Source organism: Zalophus californianus, chromosome 15 (assembly GCF_009762305.2).
Source record: "Zalophus californianus isolate mZalCal1 chromosome 15, mZalCal1.pri.v2, whole genome shotgun sequence".
Lineage (NCBI taxonomy): Eukaryota > Metazoa > Chordata > Mammalia > Carnivora > Otariidae > Zalophus > Zalophus californianus.
In genome coordinates, this window is record NC_045609.1 from 72531473 (window position 1) to 72552909 (window position 21437).

The window sequence follows — 21437 nt, forward strand, 5'->3', positions numbered from 1 at the left end:
CTAGGTGCTCAATGCCTTGTAAAGAGAATTTGACCATTCCTGGTAAGAACTCAGTGTGAAACATGAGTATCTAATAGCTGGGCAAAAGGCAGGTTATCAAAGACAAAACACACTTTGGTCATTCTTAACTGCTTCAGTGGGAGAGGACAATAAAGACCTTTTATACTGATGAGCCTGAGATCTCTTATTCCTACATATGCGGGATGGGATTCTCTTCTGGCAGGTCAGAGCTGATCTAAGTGCCACTGACCTGGAAGGCACGAAGTGACAGGCACATGCCCATGAGGCCCAAGCCAGGTGAGGCCACAAGAAGCTGTCCCGGTGGTTGGTCATTAGGAGACAAGCCGTCCTTGCTGGTGGGATAAATAGCTGAATGTGGACCCGGAAACCCGGTGTCAGCGTTTCTCAGCACATCCGCTGATGGAGGGGCCCCGGAGCAGGTGTGTGGCTCCTACCTGCCCCAGCCTCCCCTCCCAGACCTCCCAGAGGAAAAATGCAGAGGGAAGTGTTTCCAGTGACACAGTTTGAAGTATTTATAATTCATTTATCTCACCATGGAATAGCTCTGACTCACTCTGGCAAACCTCATGCTCACTGTCAGTTTACTAGAAAACATCAACAATCCCCAAATAATCTATTTCCTGACTGTGCTGCAAGCAGGGCCTCCTGCTCACTGAAGTCTTTTGCCATCATTCACCTCTGGACTTAAACTTGGACTTCAAAGAGGAACTCCTTGTAGTTCATGGTCACAAGAAATATGCAAGATAGATAAGGACCAGAACAGGACACCTGATTAAAATCAGTGTCAGGCTTTTCACCATCCTTTGTTTAAGGGATCTATCTTCATGCTACCAATATTTCCTGAGCACCTACAATATGACAGGTCAGGTGTTAGCTGCCTTCACAGTGAATGAGACAGGAGCCCTCAAAGGGCACGTAAATTAGCAGGCGATGCATGCATGTATTTGCCCAACTGTAGCCCAACTTGGTAAATACCACCCCAGGGTAGAGTTAGAGCAGTAAGACGTTGGGGGCTGGGCTTAGAGATTTTGGATATGGTGAGTGGCACGTCTTAATTTTCTGTCTTAAAGAAAATGTGTTTCCAAAAGACAAGTGGCTTGCGTTTCGCCTCTGACATGGACAATTATTATGTATTTCTATTCTGTTCCCAACAGTGGCACACAAAAACGCATTTCCCTTAGGGAGTCCGTGGGGGGAGGGGGCAGGGGGAAGGAGGGGTGTCAGACGTGTTCCCCCAGCATGCCCTCAATGCCGTGCTCTGATATTATGAAAGTGCATGGGAGGGAAAGACTGAGTCAGCCTCGTGCTGGTGGGATTACGGAAAATAGGAAGTTCGAGCTGAACCTCAAAGAAAAAATTTACCAAGAAAATAAGCAGATTAGGGGAAGGCAGAAAAGAACAATCCAAAGAGAGGATGCTCTGGAAGAATGCTTCATTCAGATCACACACCTGATGATGGGAAGGGAGGTCAAGAGACAGGGAAGGTCTTGGAAGGAAGAGCCTATCCCTTCACCTATAAACAACTCTACTTAGAGAAATAAAATGGCATTACCTTTGAGCAAGAACAAAATAAATGCCTCCAAACAGTCTGCTGACTGCCATTCTTTCTTCAGAGGGTCAGAACGCTGGGGAAACTTGGCAAACAGCCACAGGCACCTTTCACCCTGGTTCAGTATTAACTGCCTCTCTTAGCACTTGTTTTTGTCCAAGTACTTTATAACCATAAATGTGTTCATCATGGCAGCCATCCTGAGAGGTGAGGGGGTGACACGTGCCACACAAAGCCCCCACATCTCGGACTGAGAAACTGAGACCCAAGGGTCATTGCTCCCCTTGAAATGAAACCCACAGTCAGAACTCGATGTGTGAAGAGAACCTAAATTCCCCAAAGGCAGATCTAAGAACGTAATATGAATAAAAGATGCCTCTGCCTATTTGGAATTTCAGGGCTATAAAAGGTTTTAGGACACGGTGTTTTAAATGTGGCTACAGATGGACAACGATTTTTCTAACAAAGGGGAACCTACCCTTGTCTCTCCATAGTCTGAGATGGTCTGGTAACTTTCACGGCACCCTTGATCTGGAAGGAACAATTATACTGGATGCAAAATTGGGAGTCTCTGATGTGAAAGATGCTTTCAAGAATCATCATCATCCAGGCATCATTTCATCTACTGTTTGTCAATAGCTAAAAGATAATGTATTGCAATATGGAAAGAAAATTCTAGATCATATATATATGGGCTCATTCTTTAACATTTTAAAGTACGCGCAAGCTTTAGAATATACACATTAATACAGTTCAAGTGTATTGTTTATCAGCAAATAACATAAAGTTTTTTAACGCTAGGATGCAAAATCAAGAGAGTCTGGAGACTGGGGATTAGTCTATCAAAATGAATCATAAGGAAACTAATAAGAACTCAACTAACCAGAGGTAAGTACTAAATAATGGATGAACCAAAGTTAAAACTACATAAAGAACAACAATGTGGTGGGTAAATGCATGCCCGGGCTCTGGAGTAAGAAAACCTCATTCAGATCCTGGTTCCACTACTTACTACTGGGTAACCTCAGGTGAGTTTTTCACTGGTTTCAACCTTGATTACCTTGTCTGTAAATGGATATAATAATAGTATCTCCTCTATGTATCTACTAAATCCCTTAGCAGTTCCTAGTCTCTAGGAGGGGCTCTATATATACTAACTCAAAGACTGGAAATCAGACTCATAGGACTAAAAATAGAAGTTAAAACAACAATTCAGGCCGTATGTTGATCCTGAGATACCTGTGAGTGTTAGGATATGTGTAAAGTACAGTCCCTCCCTAAAGAAGAAGCCACTACTCAGATCCAGACAATTATTGCTAGTTTGGAATGCAGGCCAAGTATTGCCAGATGTTCAGATTTTTATGTGAAATCTCCCAAATTTCAAACATTTGCAACTAGCTAAAAAAAAAAAAAAGAAAAAAAAAGAAAAGCCCAACTGTCTCTATCCGCCCCCCCCCCCCCCCACTGCCAACACACACACACACACATGCTTACAGGCCGACAGTGCCTGTGGATCAGCAGTCTGGAACCTGTGTATAAGTTATTTCAAACCTTGGTATAAACCCTTCCACCCACTGAGCTTAAACCAAACAGTTATGGTTTATTTCAGGACCTGGCAGAAGGTGGTGGGGTGCAAGATTCTGAGAAGCGTTGGCAGCTTTCACATAAAAGATTCATACCTTCTCATTTGTAAAATCGGGTTTTAATTATGGCATCTCTGCTCTGAGCCACTGCATAAGCATCCACATATTCCCCAACAATTAAGTGTGTAATACCAGTAGCACTTACAGGGCAAATCTCTCACATTTTCCTCCACGCCACAAATAGAAGAACATGTCCTTTCTCCATTATATTGTTTATGTCCACATTATATAATCTTTTATCTTTAATCACTAGTAGGATCCTATTACACATACTACTGTGTAATTTTTCCCTAAACTTTGTTTCTTTTATAAAATTAAGGTCTAATTTACATACTGTGAAAAGCATAGATCTTAGGTGTACAAGTGAATGAGTTTTGACATTCATTCACCCATGTAACCCACATCTCTATCAAGATATAGAATACTTCCACCTCCACAGAAAGTTCTTTGTGCTCCTTCTCAGTTATGCCCACCTCCACACCAGAGAACAACCACTGTTCTGATCACCATTTTGACACATTCTAGAACTTCATAAACATAGATTACCAGGTTGTACCCCTTTGCCTCTAGCTTCTTCTGCTCAGCATGTTTTTGAAATTCATCCATGTTTCCCTGTTAAATTTTACCTCTAATACGTCCCCTGATGCAAAAATCATAGTTTCTCTCTAATATGCTATAAATCATAATCTGGGTGTTATTACCCCACGGTAAACACCCATTCCATGAACTTTGGAACTGATAGCAAATGCAATACCTACTTTTGGAGTCTGAAAGCTTACTGCTGTTGATACCATGTCACTGATTGGGGCAGGCCATGATTTGGGGGGCTGCCTGGGTGGGCAGCATTGATAGGAAGACTTCAGACTGCGCCAAATTAGAAGGGGCAGTTCTTGGGGGAAGAAGAGCTGTCTGTCTCTGGAAGGACTGAATCAAAAAGGGAAGTGGAAATGGGAAAGGAGTCAATTATGCTTCAGCATGTGGGAGAAGGAAGACAAGGAGAGCACCTAGCCCAGGTTGAGACAGGAAGAGAGATAGATAAGCTTGACTAACCATGGGGCAAGTGGAGTAAGACAAAGTTGTTAGTAGATAAGGAACACAAGCCGGTTCTAACATCTTCCCACAAATAGAGAGTACCTAATGGGGCCATCCCTTTCTTGCATGGCTTCATACACCGAACCACACTGAGGATGAACAGTGTTTATACAAGCTGACTCCAATGGACAAATAGCCAGAATACAAAGATGTGGACACTTACTAAGAGGGAAATAGATCTGTGATATGAGGGGTTTGATTAGAACTCCAAAGAATAGAGCCTGAGTGACCAGGGGGAAAAAAAGTACAGCCATTGAGACAAGAGACACAGGAAAGAGATTGATTTTTGTTGATAATGAACTAATTTCAGCTAAAATAATGAGTTTAAGATGTCATCATAATATCTACAAAGTAGTGTCTAACAGGCAAATGGGATGTTCCTCTGAGTCTCAGTGGAAAAGTCAAAGCTGGAGGTGTACCTTTGGCAGTGTCCACCAAAGTGAAGGCTGGAGCCATAGGAACAGATGAAAGAGAAAAAAAATCACTGGACCATGAACTTCTTTGAAAGCAAAGGTGGCCTTCTCCATTTCTGTGTTTGCTTCAGGGGAGATGCTTCACAAATATTTATGAACACTGGACCTTGAAATGAATCTTCTTGTAGGTTATCTGGGAAAAATATTAGAAATGCCCATCTAGACTCAATTTACTCTAACTGACCCTTTGTGCATAAATGCTTGAACCTCTCAGCTCATTGCATTAACAAAATGATCCAACTCAGCAGTACTTCCTAGCATTCTAATTAAAGACACATGCATTTTATTGATTAAAATTTCCAGTAACACAGCGTAATTCTATTACTTACCTTGCCAAGAAAAGGAGAGAAGCAGTTAAAAAAAAAACACTCACAGAAGGCTTCAATTCATCCTCCAATTCATCACAGATAATTTGAAAATCTAGTAATTAAACTCACCTAAGAGGATACAGGTTTGCAGAGAACAGATTTAGAAAAATATTGGATTCTAAAGAATATTACCCTTTCCACAATCCACTTCATCATTATAAATGTGCACCCATCAGTAAAACTGTGCCCAGAAAAATCTGAATGTAGCATAGACCATGATCAGTATAAAGGCAATTCAATCAGCATTTATTGAACATCTCTTTGTGCACAGCCCTGCAATAGGTATAAAACAGAAAAACAAAGTGCCTTGCTTTTCATTTTCTGGTGGAAACCAAAGTACTCTACAAAGGCTTCCAATATAGGAGCTCTCAAGACAAAGCAAACAAAAATAGCCTGTACCAGGATGAAGTGGGTGGTGGATGTCTTCAACAGGACAGATGGATCATTTGGAGGTGTGTGTGTGTGTGTGTGTGTGTGTGTTTCTGTGGTTCTCCTATTTATTTATTTTTTCAGAAGGAGAGAATTGCTTGGCACAATTTTTAAACTCACATTGGCATATGGAGAAGCAGAGCAGAGGGTGGGGGGAAGGCAGCCTCAAAATAGAGAATCGAGCAAATGGTAACGCCTAAGGATGTAAAAGGATAGAAAAGGAGCTTTTTAAGAATACAAATTACAAATGGTTTAAAAGATCATCATGTTAGAGTCATAGAAAAAGCAATTAGATAACTTGAAGGTCCACAGAATCCATAGAGTGGATAGAAACAAAGTCAGACCAGGCTGAAAGAAACATCACACTAGGTTAACTGACCACCCACCATTCCTGATTTCAACCATCCTTCCCTCCACACTGTCCCTCCACCTTGGGTTTACTGCCCTGCAAAGCCCTCTGTGACTCCACAGCCCTGTGAATTCACCTGTCTCTGAGTTGCTAATTCACCCCTAAAATTGCATACTTGATTTATAATTGAGGGTCAAGTTATGTCACATATCTTCTTAGCTATAGTTTCTTCCATTTGATTTTCTGATATTTCCAATCCTGATATACTTCGTCAGGGAAAATTTGAGAAAGACTGAAAACTATAAAGTAACACGACCCTACCATCCATAAACCACTGTTAATATGTCAGTATAGTTTTTCAGTTTTCTCCCACGAAGCTTTTTATGTAGTTCAAATCACATTACATGTGCAATTCACAACTTTTATCATAATTTTCCCCAGGTCATTCAAATTAGAAATGTACTTTCTAACGTTAAATTTTTTACTGAAATACCTCTAATGGTAAAGTTCACAAATCTCATGACCAGAGCTCAGTGAAGTTTTACATGTGTACAACCATGTACCTGCCTCCCAGATCAAGATCTAGAACATTCTTAACATCCCAGTATGTTCCTTTGTATTTAGTCAATACTGCAACCCCCTTCCTCCAGGTAACTGCTATCCTGACTTATCATAGGAGATGTTTTGCTTGCTTTTGAACCTCGAGATAATTCACACAGTGTGTACTCTTCTTCTGTGGCTCCTTCTGCTCAGCATCATGCCTGTTCGATTCATCCATGTTGTGTGTATCCAGTAGCTCTTCCCACCCTGGGTAATATCCCTTTAAACAGTACACCCCAACCACAACTAATTTATCCATTTTCCTGTTTTGGGACATTTGGGTTTTTCCAGGTTGGGCCTATTATGAATAAAACTGCTATGAACATTACTGTATGTGTCCACTAGTGGACATACACACTCATTTCTCTTGAGTATACACCTACGGTAGAGTAGGCATGTGTTAGCTTTTGAAGGTACTGGCCAACACTTTTCCAAAGTGATCGGTTCACTTCAGACTCCCACCAGCACGGCAGAATCCCAGTCATTCCATATCCTCGCCAAGACTTAGTGCTATCGGTCCTTCTAATTTTAGCCATTCTGATAGCTGAATAATGGTCTCATTGGGGTTTTAACTTGCATTTTGAGGACTCATGATGGTGAGACTTTTTCCATATGCTTATTGGCCATTTTGGATATCCTCTTTTGTGAAGTATATGTCTTTATAAAGTATGGATTAACAGCTTTTGTAGGATGCAGAATGTATACATATATATACATTGCAGCATGTAGGATGTATATATATTTTTAGCTATCTTAATTATTGTTAGTCTTAATGTGAATATGGGTATGAAACAGGAAGGAAAACCACCACCAAATCTTCCAAGTCAAATTTATATGAATGCTCTGAGGACTAAATATAAAGGGACTAAACATAAATAGTTCTTCATAAAGAGAGAGAACATCTGCAAGTTAGTGGGAAGGCTGGGTCCTAGGAAATTTCTTGGCATATCCTGGCGCCGATCCTTCTTGTAGCTTCTCTGTGGCTCCCTTGCCATGTGAACACCCAGCTCTCTCCGTGGTTCTAAAGTGACCATAGCAAGTCCTTTTTATCTGTTTGGTGATAACCAGATGTTCCCTGTGTCTCGGGGGTACCTAGGTATCCATGGTCATTGGAGAGCTGTCATCATTGGGTAGATGGCCCCACGTTGGTACCACCCAGGCTGAAGCCCACACTGTCATAAAACAATCCTGTGTGACAGTCACTATGGTGCACATTTATTTATAAACGTCAGCTCTCTAATGCTCACGATGACTTTACGCACTAAATGTTTTTGTTTCCTGGGGCTGCCTTAATAGAGTAGCACAAATTGATTTGCTTAAATGACAGAAATGTACTGTCTTCCAGTTCTGGAGGCTAGAAGTCTGAGCTCAAGGTGTCAGCAGGGTTTGTTCCTTCCGAGAGCTGAGAGGGACAATCTGTACCCCACCTCGCCCCTGGCTCCTGGTGGCCTCAGGTGTTCCTTGGCTTGTAGATGGCTGTCTCCTCCCTGAGTCTTCACATCATTTTACCTCTGTGTCTCTCTCTGTGTCCAAACTTCCCATTTTTATAAGGACATCAGTCATCCTGAATCAGGGCCCACCCCAGTGACCTGAACTTATCTTGATCATCTGCAAAGACCCTACAGCCAGATAGAGTTACATTCACAGGCACTGAGGGTTAGGACTCAACATGTTTTGCAGGGGACAATTCAACACAAAACACTAGGAAAGTAACTGACATAGAGGAAAGAGAACTTTCCAAGGAAAGAAGGAAAACATGTATACAAATGTATCTGACATAAGGATGTAAGATAATAATCAGAAACAGTGAGAGTGAACTTACATGAATGATTATGTTACCTGGGAAAATGGTGTTTTTCCAAGAAACTCGGAATTTTAATGATTGTGTTCTCAAAACCTTCCAAGGATTTCTTTTAATTTTATTGCCAACCTCGGGTATAATGACTATGAAGAGAATTCTAGATCCTTTTAAGGTGTGGTTTCATTTTAATCAAAGGTATATAAAATCAGGATGGAGTTCCTTTACCTTGGGGAAAAAAATCCCTCTTAACTTCTGAAGGAAGTTGGTTCCCTCCTCCCTGGGGTTCCTGGGGGCACACTGACATGCTGTGGTCTACGTGTCCATAGCCAGTCTGTGTGTGCCATGAAGGGAGGGATCAGCTCTTTCAACTGTGGTAACTCCAGGTTCTAGGACAGTACCTGGCATGAAGCAGGAGCTCAAAAAATAACTGCGAAATGAGCGAAATCTAACAATACCTTCCAGTCCCCACCTTCCATGTATATTTTGACGTCTTCCACAAGGACAGAAAAACCAAGAAACAAACACTCAAGAAAGATATGAAGCTTTAGGAAACATTTAATAGAATTGAGACTCTTATCCAAAGGGCATTCTTTCTTCCCACCTTCCAAAAAGCTACACTCCAGACTTCTGTATCTGGGTTTAATGAGCAGAAATCTACCCGAATACAGGCTACTGACAGGCTGAATGTAAATGAATAAACAGGTACTGAAGATTCTGAGGAAGACCCTTTATTTCCCAACAGTATTTTGAGCTTTTTTTTTTCTATCTTCAAATATAGAGGAAAAAAACCATGAAGATTGCTAAGTAATTCTAAGTGAAACACAACTGAGGTGGAAGAATGCCCACTTGAATCCTGCATATTCTTAACAGTTAAAAATAAATCATCCCTATTAATCCCCTTAGTTCCCTTATACAAATCTAGGTCACATCAAATACAATTTTTAAAGTGGCATAAAATCAAATCATTTTAATTAGGTATTTCTTGTACTTTATTTCTAAACCTTACCCTCCCCCCCGCAATTCTCCAGCTAAACAAAAACATTAACATTCTTAGCAAGCGTGTTTTCAAACAGGCTTTTAGAGGCAGAAATGATTTGTAGCGAGTAATACCATTGACGAGTGTGGAGTTTTCACTCTGCCTGAACCACATTAACCTGTGGGGAAATTCATCTATTGAATGACCATACAGGTTTTACTGACTTCTCTAGAACGTATCTTGTTAAGCTAAATTAATCTTTAGTGCCTTCAAGATAGTTGTTCCTTTTTCAAAAAGCCTTCCTTAGCTGACCCCTTATTTCTTTCAATATTCTAGCTCTACAGTAGTCCATACACTAATGCCTCCCGTCTGTCTTTGCAAAGTCTTACTGGAACCCAGTCATTTCCATTTATGTATTATCCACAGCTGTTCCTGTGTTACAATCACGGTGAGTTGCAAGAAAGACCATTTGGCTGACAAAGGCTAAAATAGTTAACTATCTTGTCGTTTACAAAGAGTTTGCTTTAGGCTAGTCACACAAAGTATTCAAACTTCTCTTTCTTAGCTTTTTTGCTCTATATATATGTTATTCATTGGCTTCATCTGTAGATCATTTCCTCAAGTATGGTTAGTAAGGTCCCTGTGGGTTAAAATTATCTTTCTCAAAAATAAAAAATAAAAGTTCTGTCAGGTTAACGGGGCATAGACCTTTATTTTGGTGTCAGGAAGGGTTCGTTCTTACCAATGCTACTGCTACGACATAGGACAGACTGCATCAGTGACCCTAACTTGTCCCTCCTTGTAGCCAGGTCCTTTGCCATGTCACTTTCCAACGTCTGCTTGAGACTGGGCTTGACCACGTGACCTGCTCTGGCCTGAAGAGTAAGGAGGACGTGTCAGTGTGTCAGTTCTGAGCTTAGGCCTCAAGAGATCATGCATGTTTGTGCTTGCTCTCTTGTCCTTCTCTTTTCCTGTGATGGGGACAGGCCTGGGACAACCTGCTAGTCCCAAGAGGAGGAGGAGAGATGCACGGAGCAGAGCTACCTCCAAACACGTGAGTAAGTCTGCCAAACTGCCCACTAATGGCACAGAAAGCAACTGACCCTCAGTATGCAGACTCATGAAACATAATAAATGATCATTGTTTTAAGTTTCTGAATTGGGATGGGTATAAGGCAGCAATAGGTAATTGATATAAGTTTACTCTGCCTGAAAATACTGACTGTTAATTCTATTTCCTTGGAATCTTAAAGGCAAAAATGAAAAAGTTGGAATTTTTTTAGTGACATGGTTTTAACACGACTGTACTGCTAAAGGTAGTATACATAAATGTCCCTTGCCAGCCAAAGAACAAAAGATAAATAGCTAATCAATCCAATTTAGTGAGCACCTACCATGTGCTCATGACAGAGATTTCTGAAAGATATAAAAATCATAGTTTCTAATATCAAAGAATTTATAATTCTGCTGAAGGAAAGGAAATAAAATGGGGGATGATTAGAGTATAAGGCAGTAATTGAGTGCCAAAACTTCAAGCTTCTTGTTAAACATAGTGCTTTGATCATGTGTTTATCTCTGCATCTTCACAAAACCCCAAAAGAACAAGAGAGGAATACCTGCAGACAAGAGGTGTGGATGCAGTTTTGGAAGCTAGAAAGTGAATGGGTGATATCTGCAAAGAGTGAGGAGGCTGTAAGTTAAGCTGGAGGGAGAGGTGTCTACTGGGGCAAACCAGGAAGGGTCTGGTATTGGGGGCACCAGGTACCACTGAAGGCAGGGATGAAGGATAAGACTGAACAGGCCTGACAGTCTTTACAAGAAGGAGTTACACCTCCATTCCCCCTCCTCATCTTCTCTCTGCCCGGAGACTAATCCTCACGGATGCCTGCTGAAAATGACATGAGGTGCTGTGCCAAGCGGGAAGGTCCCTTTCCCTGTAGGTGGAAATGGAATAAGACAGAGGAGGCAACGTCTTTCAACTTTTTTTAGCTGTTTATTCTGGTACTTAATTCCATCTCCCTAAATAAGATGCTTCAATGCCCATCTCTTGATTTTTTTTTTTCATGGTAGACATTATCTATTGATTTACTACAAAGGAAGGTCAGGATTTAATTAACTCTTCTTTGCTCTCGACAATAGATATCTAAAACATAAAGGTTAGAAGTGGCACCCCAAACTTTCAAAAACCGTAATGTGTCATGTGTCAGAAGAAACTATGAAATAGATAAATAAAGAGCCACACTGAGCAACAGGAAGGGACAGGTCATCTTAGGGAGGCAAGCCAGAAAAACTCTAGAATCCTTGGCTTTCATTCCTTTGTCTCCTGCTCATGGGAGAAGACACTATTTCATTCATAAAACTAGGAACATGAATTACTTTAATGAAAATAAAATGAATAAATAAAACTGATAATAGTAGTACCCCATAGGTTTGGATGGTGGTCAAAGGAAGTTTTTGCCATTAATATACTGTTTGAAATTTTACAGCAAAAGCTTATTCTTATGTGATTAGTATAATTAAAAAAAAATAAAATATACACATAAAAATTAAAAAAAAATAAGCAAACTAGAATCAAGGTCTTGGATTCCAAGGCGCTGTTCAACAAAATAAATAATTTGGAAGCATCTACACTTCTCAGGTGGAGCTATAACCGGTAATTACGTAAGTCATTCATTATTACAAGTAAGGTATTGTGTCGTGGGTTTTATAAACATAAAGCTACTCATTTAATACTCATGATCTTATAAAGCAGGTAGTACTACTAGCTCCATTTTACAGATGTGGAAACGGGCTTGGAGAACTTAAGACACTTGCCCAAGTTTACACAGCTAGTAGATATCAAAACCATGATGGGAGCCAAATCTCTCTTCCTCTAGAGCTTAAGAGCTTGACACCGTGTCCAGAGGGGACCTGCTTTCCTTCTGCAAGTCTGAAATGATAGGTTTACATCAGAAAAAATAACTTTGAAATTCACCGGAGAATACCATTTTAGCAAGGGGAAAATAAATCCCCAATCCCTTGTGATGGTTCCGAAGAACAAAAGGCAACCTTCCTCCACTCTGGAGCCATGGTGAGATATGATCGGTGGTCAGATTGTGCCCCTTGAAACCACTGGGCTCATCTCTATCCCAAGGAGCCCTGGGCCTTCTCTAGCCAGCATCCTTGTCTCCCGAAGTGACTATCTCCCCTAACACTTTATAGTCCTATACTTGCATTCTTCACCCTGCTCAGGAGCTTATTAACTTGTCATGTAGGTGACTTGCTCAGCTCGTCTTTGGCACATAATGCCAGTGATCCTTCCAAGATTATGGTTTCCAAATGACAGAGATTTATTCTGTACGGTACCTAGCACAGTGCCTGCCACCTGCTGAACGATGCTTAGTAAATTAACGATAACAGAACATTAATGAGCTGCTTTAATGCCAAGTCCAAGGAGGGCTCTATGACACATCAGCAGACCCTCCCTGAGGAAGCTACCAATTAGAGAGACAGTATTAGAGAGTTCCTTTAAAGTTAAAAAATAATAATCATAAAGACTTGGGTGAGGCCAGGAGTCTCAGAAGTAAAATGGCTAATTAAACTCATGCTTCTGAACCTGCATTTGAGGGTTCACATCGCCAACAACACCTTACATAGGAAAAATCGGGAAAACAGACCATTTAAATCATTTAAAAAGAGTCAAGAGATGGGCTTTCCACAAAATAATAACAGTCCCCTAATGTGGTGACCTTTTTCCTAAGGGCACTGTGCATTTCAGTTCACCTTCTAGCTGTCTACCACTTCAATTCATGTGTCAGCGTGAGGTGTGAGTCCCATGAAAAGTATTATAAAGAAGAGTAATACCAGGCTCAGGGAGTTTCTATTCCATTAAGATCTTCAAGATACGTGCTCTTTGAGGGTGGTCAAGGTACCGTGGTGCAGTCAGAAGGAGAGGGAGCCTGCAAGCATCGACTACACCAGCGGGGGGGGCGGGCGCGCGGAGGGACAGGAGGAGACAGGAACGAGGAGGGAGATGGGGACGAGCGCTCTCAAAGCTCATTCTATTGTTGACTGTTCTATAAAAAACCGGGTAGCCAGTGCCCCCGCAGCCTGCTCCCACTGCTTGGGCATGTCCCTGGCAATGTCATGCTCTAATTGACCCACTGGTCACTGACCTTGGCAGAGCTCATTTACAGTGGCAGCTGCTACAGTCTCTTAAAGCAGAAAAACCTGTCCAGCATTCCATTCTCTCAGATGAAATCTAAAAGGAGTGCTCGTCAGCACGTTGCATTCCCCCCGCCCCCCTTTCTGGAAGGGAATGGTATTTAGAGGTAAGTCTTGCAAAATCTCAGTCCCAGTATTCTGAATTGGTATCCTGATGGTCATCCCAACTTTAAAGTGTATGTTACGACGGAGAAGTACATGTCAACCACCAGATTTTTTTTAAAGATTTTATTTCTAAGTCATCTCCACACCCAACGCAGGGCTTGAACCCACAACCCTGAGATCAAGAATCGCACGCTCCACCAGCTGAGCCAGCCAGGCACCCCAACAGTTAGATTTTAATATAAAGGAGAAGGCTGGGTGTCTCGTACGCCTAAATTACTGTTAATTGTATGCAAACACCAGCTCTAAGCATATCGTTTAGAGCAGAAGGTAGTAAATCAAAAGTCATCTTAGTAGCTAATGCTTTCAAGGTGTGCGAGGAGAGAAAGGACAGAATGACGTACTCATTAAAGAGGGACGGGTGAGCAGGGAAAGCTTTGTTAAAGCTTTAAAGCATCAAGGACCCAGCTACAGGAATAAGAGACAAAATTTAGGAGTGGTCAAACTTGTTCATTATAGATCCATTCAGAATATCCTTCTATTTAAAAAGTAGGTAATTGGAATACAATCGTCAATTTTCCCAACGGAGAATACTTTTAAAACAATGCAGAGTAGTGAAAGTCCTTATGCTCCAAACATAAGGTGTGCCTGTTTTTGAGTCTCAGAATAATCTGCCAGCCTTCCAATTTAATTATGACCGAGATTCAAGTCAACTGTTGAGTGTTCTAGAGATACACTTTCTGTAAATTCCAGCTGGAAGTGAGTGGAAAGACTCCAAATCCCTTAAAGATATGCCATGGAGTAGAAAGAAACAGTCGAAAAATGGAAAAAAGAAACGAAATTCTTTTGAAAGATTATTTTTTCCAGTTTGACCTCAAAAGAATATAATCAGATATATGGCTTACTCTGTTTACTTATAATCTGTCATGTAAGACTTTCTAAAACCTGCCCTATCTTTCCTGGAAATCAAAACCAAAATCCACTTTTTACAGTGCAGGGAAAACAGAGGGCTTTATTCAAATAGAGACATGCAGACATCTTGAGATATTCTAATTTTATCCCTTTCACTTAGGAAAAGCCATCGAATCAGAGTTTCTAACTCTAAATACTAGTAATACATTAATATTAATTAAGATGCACAGTATTATCATTAAAATTCAGATTCTATCTTCGAGGAGAGCCCAGAGATTATTAGCGCATCTAGAGGCCTTTTATAACATCAGGTGATGTTACACTTTAGAAAGAATAAGAGGGAACAAGTTTCGACAGAGTTGGCTGACTGCCCACACGGGGCCCCTATCCACTTTACGTTTTATTATTCTGAAGTTTGTCAACTTTTGTCTTCCCAGTAAATGTCTAAAGCAGGTCAATAAAGCATACGGAACATTTGCGGAGTTTTAAATGAGCATTCTTTCAAAATAATGTTCATTTGCAGGAAAAAGTTTTATGGCATAAGAAGTCACCATGAATTATTCATCAGTCACAGAGGGTGCCAACCTGCAGTTCCTCTGTCCCTCTCAACAAGTGTGTACATGTGAGGCACAGCAGAGCTAGGCTCCCTGGTCTTACCTGTCCTGGGGAGGAAGGCAAACGCCAGCTCCCTGGAGGTCCTGGTAAACGGCGACGGGCAGAGCACTTGGAAGGGAGGGTACAGAGCGCACCTGCCTTACGTGGAATTACGTGCTAGCCTATTCTCCTGAAATCAAAGTAAGTTACAATCTCTTATCTTAAAGGGTCCAGTATCAAAAGCAGCAGCATGGATTGACACAGTCTGCTGGTTTCAGTGGAGTAGCCCGCAAGACTGTGCCAGGCCAGGGTGCCTGGGTGGCTCAGTTGGTTAAGCGACTGCCTTCAGCTCAGGTCATGATCCTGGAGTCCCGGGATCGAGTCCCACATCAGGCTCCCTGCTCAGCAGGGAGTCTGCTTCTCCCTCTGACCCTCCCCCCTCTCATGTGCTATCTCTCAAATAAATAAGATTTAAAAAAAAAAAAAAAAGACTGTGCCGGGCCACCTCTGAAGTTGGGGTGCTGTCTGCCAGTTCCTGGGATGCTGAGCAGGACAGGCTGGCCCCCTCCTGAAGCCAGCCTATCTAGGGAGCAAACTCCCACAAAACACAACTATCAGTGAAGCATTCGAGGGAGGAGGGACGCATCCAAACTCAAAGCACCTGCGTAGCCCATGCAGGGGCACAAAAACTACATCCCAAGGAGGAAAGAATTCATCTCAGAGCTATGTTAACAGAGAAGTATTGTCACGGAAATGGGGTATAAAAGAAAAAGAGAGCACAGGAGCAGAAATGGGGTCACAGGGTTCACTCAGTCACTGAAGACACTTTTTAAAGTGCTCCAACAGACCAATCTAAATTTAATTAACTTATTTTTTAAAAAAGATTTTATTTATTTGAGAGAGAGGGAGAGAGAGAGAAAGAGCATGGGGGGAGGGGCAGAGGGAGAGGGAGAAGCAGACTCCCCGCTGAGCAGGGAGCCCGATGCGGGGCTCGATCCCAGGATACTGGGATCATGACCTGAGCCGAAGGCAGACCCGTGACCAACTGAGCCACCCAGGCGCTCCTAATTTAATTTAATTTAGCTGGATTCCCTACAAAACAGTCCTGTTGATTTTTAAACCCCATTAATAATATTTTTAAATATGTTGCTACCGAAGATACATATTTTATACAAAAAATATGTTATGTGCATAGGGTATTAACGTATTATAATAAGCATATAACTATTTCAACTACCGCAAATGCCCCTGCCCTCTCCCCATCTTTAAAGACATGGTCTACCCCAGGCAGCACAGTTTACAGAATGAACAAACAAACCTTGGTTGTCTTCAACCATGTGATGAAGCTCCATGAACTCAGTCTGTTCCCAGGTCATTAACCAAACACACAAATCTTAGAGCTAAGATTTCAGCTTTTCTTCACGAGGTGGCTGGGCACACACGGAACGACTGCATCCACTCCTCAAAGGGAAGTCTTAGGCCCTGGCTTTCCTCCCAGTAGTTCGTGGGCTGAGCTGGACTCCAGAGAGGGGTGTGCCACCCAAAGGGTGTGCCCCAGCCAACTCAGGAAGAACGAGAAGTTTCCTGCATGATTCTACCTCCTTCCTCGTGTACAGTCTTCACCCCCTTCTCCTCCCCACTCTGTCTCCTACCAATTCTGAAGACCACTCTTAAGAACACACCAGTTCATTGACATCACACCTGCAGAATATCGTCCTTTCTGGGAAGCCGCCATTAAAACACGCCCAGAATGTTCCTCAGATTTTCCTCCACTCTGCACAATCCAGAATCCAGAGTTTGGTCACTGTCATTTCACAGTAACTCAAACACATGAGGCAAAAAAGAAGAGACTGATGTTCCCAAGCCTTCTGCTTCCTTTTTTCACTTAATGAATTATTGTCTCACCAGATGGGCACTTATTGCTTTTTTGAAAACAAGGATTTAACAAAAATACTATAACTCTGAGCAGGTTCCTTTTACTCCCAGCGCGACTAGTCCTCATGGCTTTGGATGTGGTTCCCTGACAAAACACTGGTCTGAGGCAAGCCGTGGACTTTGAGCCCGTTTATATTAGGTACAGGCTATCTCAAAACAATGACCTCATCCGGAAAGGCTCAGGAAACAGGCATTTTTTTTTCCCTTTGGTCAGGAATGCCCTGATGCTGGGTTGGATTACCCGCCACCCACAGTCCGGTGTTTCTCCCAGTTATTTTTGAACACCAGGGCTTTTGCAAATTGGAAACAGGACGAAGATACAGTTTAAATGGGAAAAGACACTTAGGACAAATATCCCCAGCCTCAGATACATTTACTGGCCAACCGGTCCTCCGGCATAAATTGTTTTAAGTGTGAGGGTAAATAATTTAATTCCTGTAATTAAGACACAAGCACCAGCACCCATTCTGAGATATTAATTTAATATAAAGCCCATAACCTACCCACTGGAAGGAAAGACTACATGATCACACTGTTTCAATATCAACTTTAATTGCACCTCCCTGGCTTACTCTCTTCCTCGTCTAGGTGGCTTTTTTTGTTTTGTTTTGAAATGGCTCTGGGGACAGCCATACTCCTGGATTACCCCATCCGCCCTCCTCCTAGCCCAGGCCACTGCCTGGAACTTTGTGCCTCTGATAACGTCCTCCTGACTTGGCCGAAGCACCAGACGCCAGACAAAGGATCCCAACTGGACCACTCATTGATAAAATGCTTGGCATCTGCAGAACTGTCTTATGTCAGCTGCTGCCAAAAGGCCAGTCACATTGATTGAAATCTTCTGATTACGCCTAATGCCTAACATTCTCATGACAGTGATTTCATGCTTTACCCTAATGTTTTTCCGTTAGTGTCTTGGGAGTCTTACCAAAAGATGGAATAGAAGCCTTTCACAACTGCGTTTTTTAATTCTCATTAGCCTCACTTCAAATGTAATGGAAGCTAGTTTTTCCTACTCCCTTGGAATCTCAGATTATGATTCTTAGCGGATTTGACATGAAAGGGGGAAGAAGAAAGCGTGTGTGGTGCTGCCACTGTTTCCTGCAGCTAACCCAGGACTCTAGTGAAAAGCAACTTGCACAGGTTCCTTGCCTTTCATAAGGCAGGACTGCCAGGGGTGGAGGGCAAGCCGATATTGAAACTTTGACTTTGTGAGCAGTCAGCCAGTAAGGTAGCTCCTTCCAAGCCACGACCCCCCCGATTTGCCTCCTGTTAGTTGAAGCATGAATACTTTGGTGATTTATTAGACTCCACAAACCAATTGCTCAAAAACTGTTTAAAACATACAAACATTTTCTAATTACACGGCAATGGTACTTCTGCAAGGTCCTTTAAAATCAGAGATACTGGAGCACCCGGGTGGCTCAGTCGGTTAAGCGTCGACTCTTGATTTCAGCTCAGGGGTCATGATCTCAGGGTCGTGAGATGGAGCCCCAAGTCGGCTCTGTGCAGGGTTTGGAGCCTGCTTAATAATCTCCCTCTCCCTCTCCCTCTGTCCCTCTGAACCCCAACCCCCGTGCCGGCTCTCTTTCTCAAAAAAAAAAAAAAAAAAAAAAAATCAGAGATACTGCTATGTGTTCTTTGCCTTACATAACCCAATCATCTAGGAACCCTGGAGCACAAGTCTCTCCCTCAGAACCCTCCGGAACTCTTCCCAGGAAAGCAGTTGTCAGTCAGCAATATTAATGAATAAAAATGCTTTAATTTGCATATTCACCTATATTTGATAAATACTTGATTAAGCATTGTTAGACAGGTTTCTTAACCATGGGCTTCTCAGGGACATTAACATGCATGTGTGTCTTGTGACTCTGTAAGAGAAGAATAAGATAAGCATTTCCTAAATTTATTTGGTCAGAGAACCCTAACCCCAGCACAAATAGTAACTTAGCACAAACCCCTGCTCAAGGGAAAGAGAGCTCTAGATGGGATTTTTGAGATAATTCACTTCGTAGCGTCAGAGATGAAAAATCTTAAAGCCAGAGGAAGTTCGGGACTTGCCCAGGGCCGCACACAATGCTGAAGTGGGTCAATTCTGCCTGGCAACATTTGGTTCTGCTGTTTGGGGGGCTTCGATGGGCCACGGCACCTGGCTCTATCTGCAGGGACGGTATGGTCCCCAGTGATGCTGCCACACTGGGTACCAGAGATGCTACATGTTCTTAAGCAAACAGCACATCTTATAACAGATTAGGTTGAGACCTGGCCTAGGAGATGAGGCCTACCATAATGGGATTTATGACAGAGCTGAGAGAAATAGCAGGTGTCAGTAACAAAACATGCCCTGGTGCCCTGGCCTCGCCTTTCAAAGTCAGCAGAAGAGAAAAAAACCTAAAGCAAATTGAATTCCGTAAGAAAAATGATTCCCTTGGGAAAGATGAACACTACATTTCTTAAAAGGTCATATTCAATAAGGAAGAAGACCCTTCCAGACCTTAACTAGAAAGGTAAAAAGCAAAGAACTGATTTGTCATTCCCTTTGAACTTCTGTTCTGTTGATACTTCGTTACAAACCCAGATGGTTGGCACCAATCCAAGCTCAGCTGTGACTCCATTGGAAGGATCAACTTTAAGAACTGGAAGAATTTGGAGTTCACCACGCTCTTAAACACAAAGTGCTCTTGATGGTGCCTGAATCTAGAAGGGTCTTTATAGCACACAAGTATCTCTGTGCTAGCCGACCTAGTTTCTGCTTATGATTTCCAGGTGGATCCTAGGTAATTGTTTTTATGACTGGAAATGAAATTTTATCGACTTTACTAAGATAGTATCAATGCCTGTTAGATATGGCCACGTCTATCAGCTTCGTAAACTGCAAACAGAACAGGCTCATCACTATTCATAGCTCACCTATACTGAGGGCTCACTCTCTGCGGGCATTAAACAAAGATCCCCTCGCTGATTTCTTACAACCCTCTGAGGCACGCACCATTATGATCTCCTTCTTAAAGATGAGGTAACTGAAGTCGAGAGAAGTTAAAGAAATTGCACAAGGCCACTTCCCATGTGAGAGATAAAGCTGAGGCTTGGGCCCAAGCACTCAGAACCAGAGGCCATGCCCGGGAAGCTAAAACTTACCCAAGACATTAAAATAGCTCAGGGAGAATCATTATATCAGAGAAAATGCCAAAGCCATCTCCACACCTGAAATTATGATGAGTTGATGCAAAACATGAGTTTAGCAGTATAAGAGATAGCATACCCCAAAACTGCTAATGCTTTTTTGCAAAAAGTGTAAAATACTGTAAACTGTGTGTGCATGGGGGGGGGGTGGAGAGGAGCACTTATTATTGATGTTAAAAGAATTATTTTTTCTGAGTCATTTTCTGTTTTCATGAGATTCTTCTGAATTAATCTCATTCACAAAGAGACCCAGCCCTTGGCTAGCGCTGGTCTGCACTAAGGCGGTGATGAGGGGAGAACCATCATGGCAGACTGCCCCCCCACCCCCCCGCCTCATGCCCATTGTACAGGGCAGTGTTCCACGTTCGGGTGGGAGTTGCCAACCAACACTTACTAGACCAGGGAGAGGCAGAAGACCCAAGTTCTTGACCTGGCTCTAGCTCACCAGTGATCCTAGGCAAATTGCCAAGCTGTCTTCTAAATCTATAAAATGGGCCACTAATTAAGCTGCTCTGTCTACATCAGAAGAGGTGAGAGATAACAAAACTCACCCGTATTTTCTGTCAGCTTTTTCTCCTCTCCTCTTCTCTTTCTCTCCCCTTCCCTCCTTTCTTTCTCTTTTGTTTCTTTTTATTTTCTCTTTTTTTTTTTTCGGCCAATGTTTGTCAAAAAGGATTTGAGATGAAATCTCCAGCACACAGAAACTGGATTCCCCACAGCAATCTTAGAAGTACTTAGAAGAAGGGTGTTATTAATCCCTCTTTAACAGATGAGTTAATGAAGGCTAGAGAGAAAGTAACTTTTCTCAAGGTCACAGCTTGCAGGAAGAGGAGCGGGGACTCAAACTCAGTTCTGTGTCGTATTCACCATGTTACAGTGAGGTGTGATACAATGACTCAGTGTGAACATCTTCAAGCCTTCTCCCTTATTGTCCGGCTGAAAGAATCCACAATTACCAATTAACCAATATCTAAGACATTATTCATGCAAACCTTTTCAAACAAAGAGGGAAGAAGTTGAAACAGAATGTACTTAGTGGTTGCCATCAGAAGCCTTTTGCCTCCCCCCACCCCCATAGCAAGGAGTTGAAAGCAGTGGACTTGTTACCTCCTCACTCCCTTATCCACTTTGTCTGCCTTGACTCTCGCTCCCACTGCCTTTGCTGGGCTACGGGGGATTAAAAGGCATTCTGTATTCCCTGCAAAAA

At 42.2% G+C, this 21437-nt stretch overlaps 1 protein-coding gene across 2 annotated transcripts in view; it reads right to left on the reverse strand.

The window, feature by feature from the left end:
- The window catches only part of ABLIM1 (actin binding LIM protein 1), a 294439-nt gene that overhangs the window by 198819 nt on the left and 74183 nt on the right, over positions 1 to 21437 (reverse strand). Inside the window, exon 1 of one of the 2 annotated variants that reach the window (XM_027596956.2) lies at positions 16431 to 17131. The exons of the other annotated variant lie outside the window; for it this stretch is intronic. Within the exon in view, the coding sequence (XP_027452757.1) occupies positions 16431 to 16488 (58 nt within the window). The 5' untranslated portion in view covers positions 16489 to 17131. Of the gene's footprint in view, positions 1 to 16430; positions 17132 to 21437 lie in introns of those variants that run through there. 2 annotated transcript variants of the gene reach the window in all.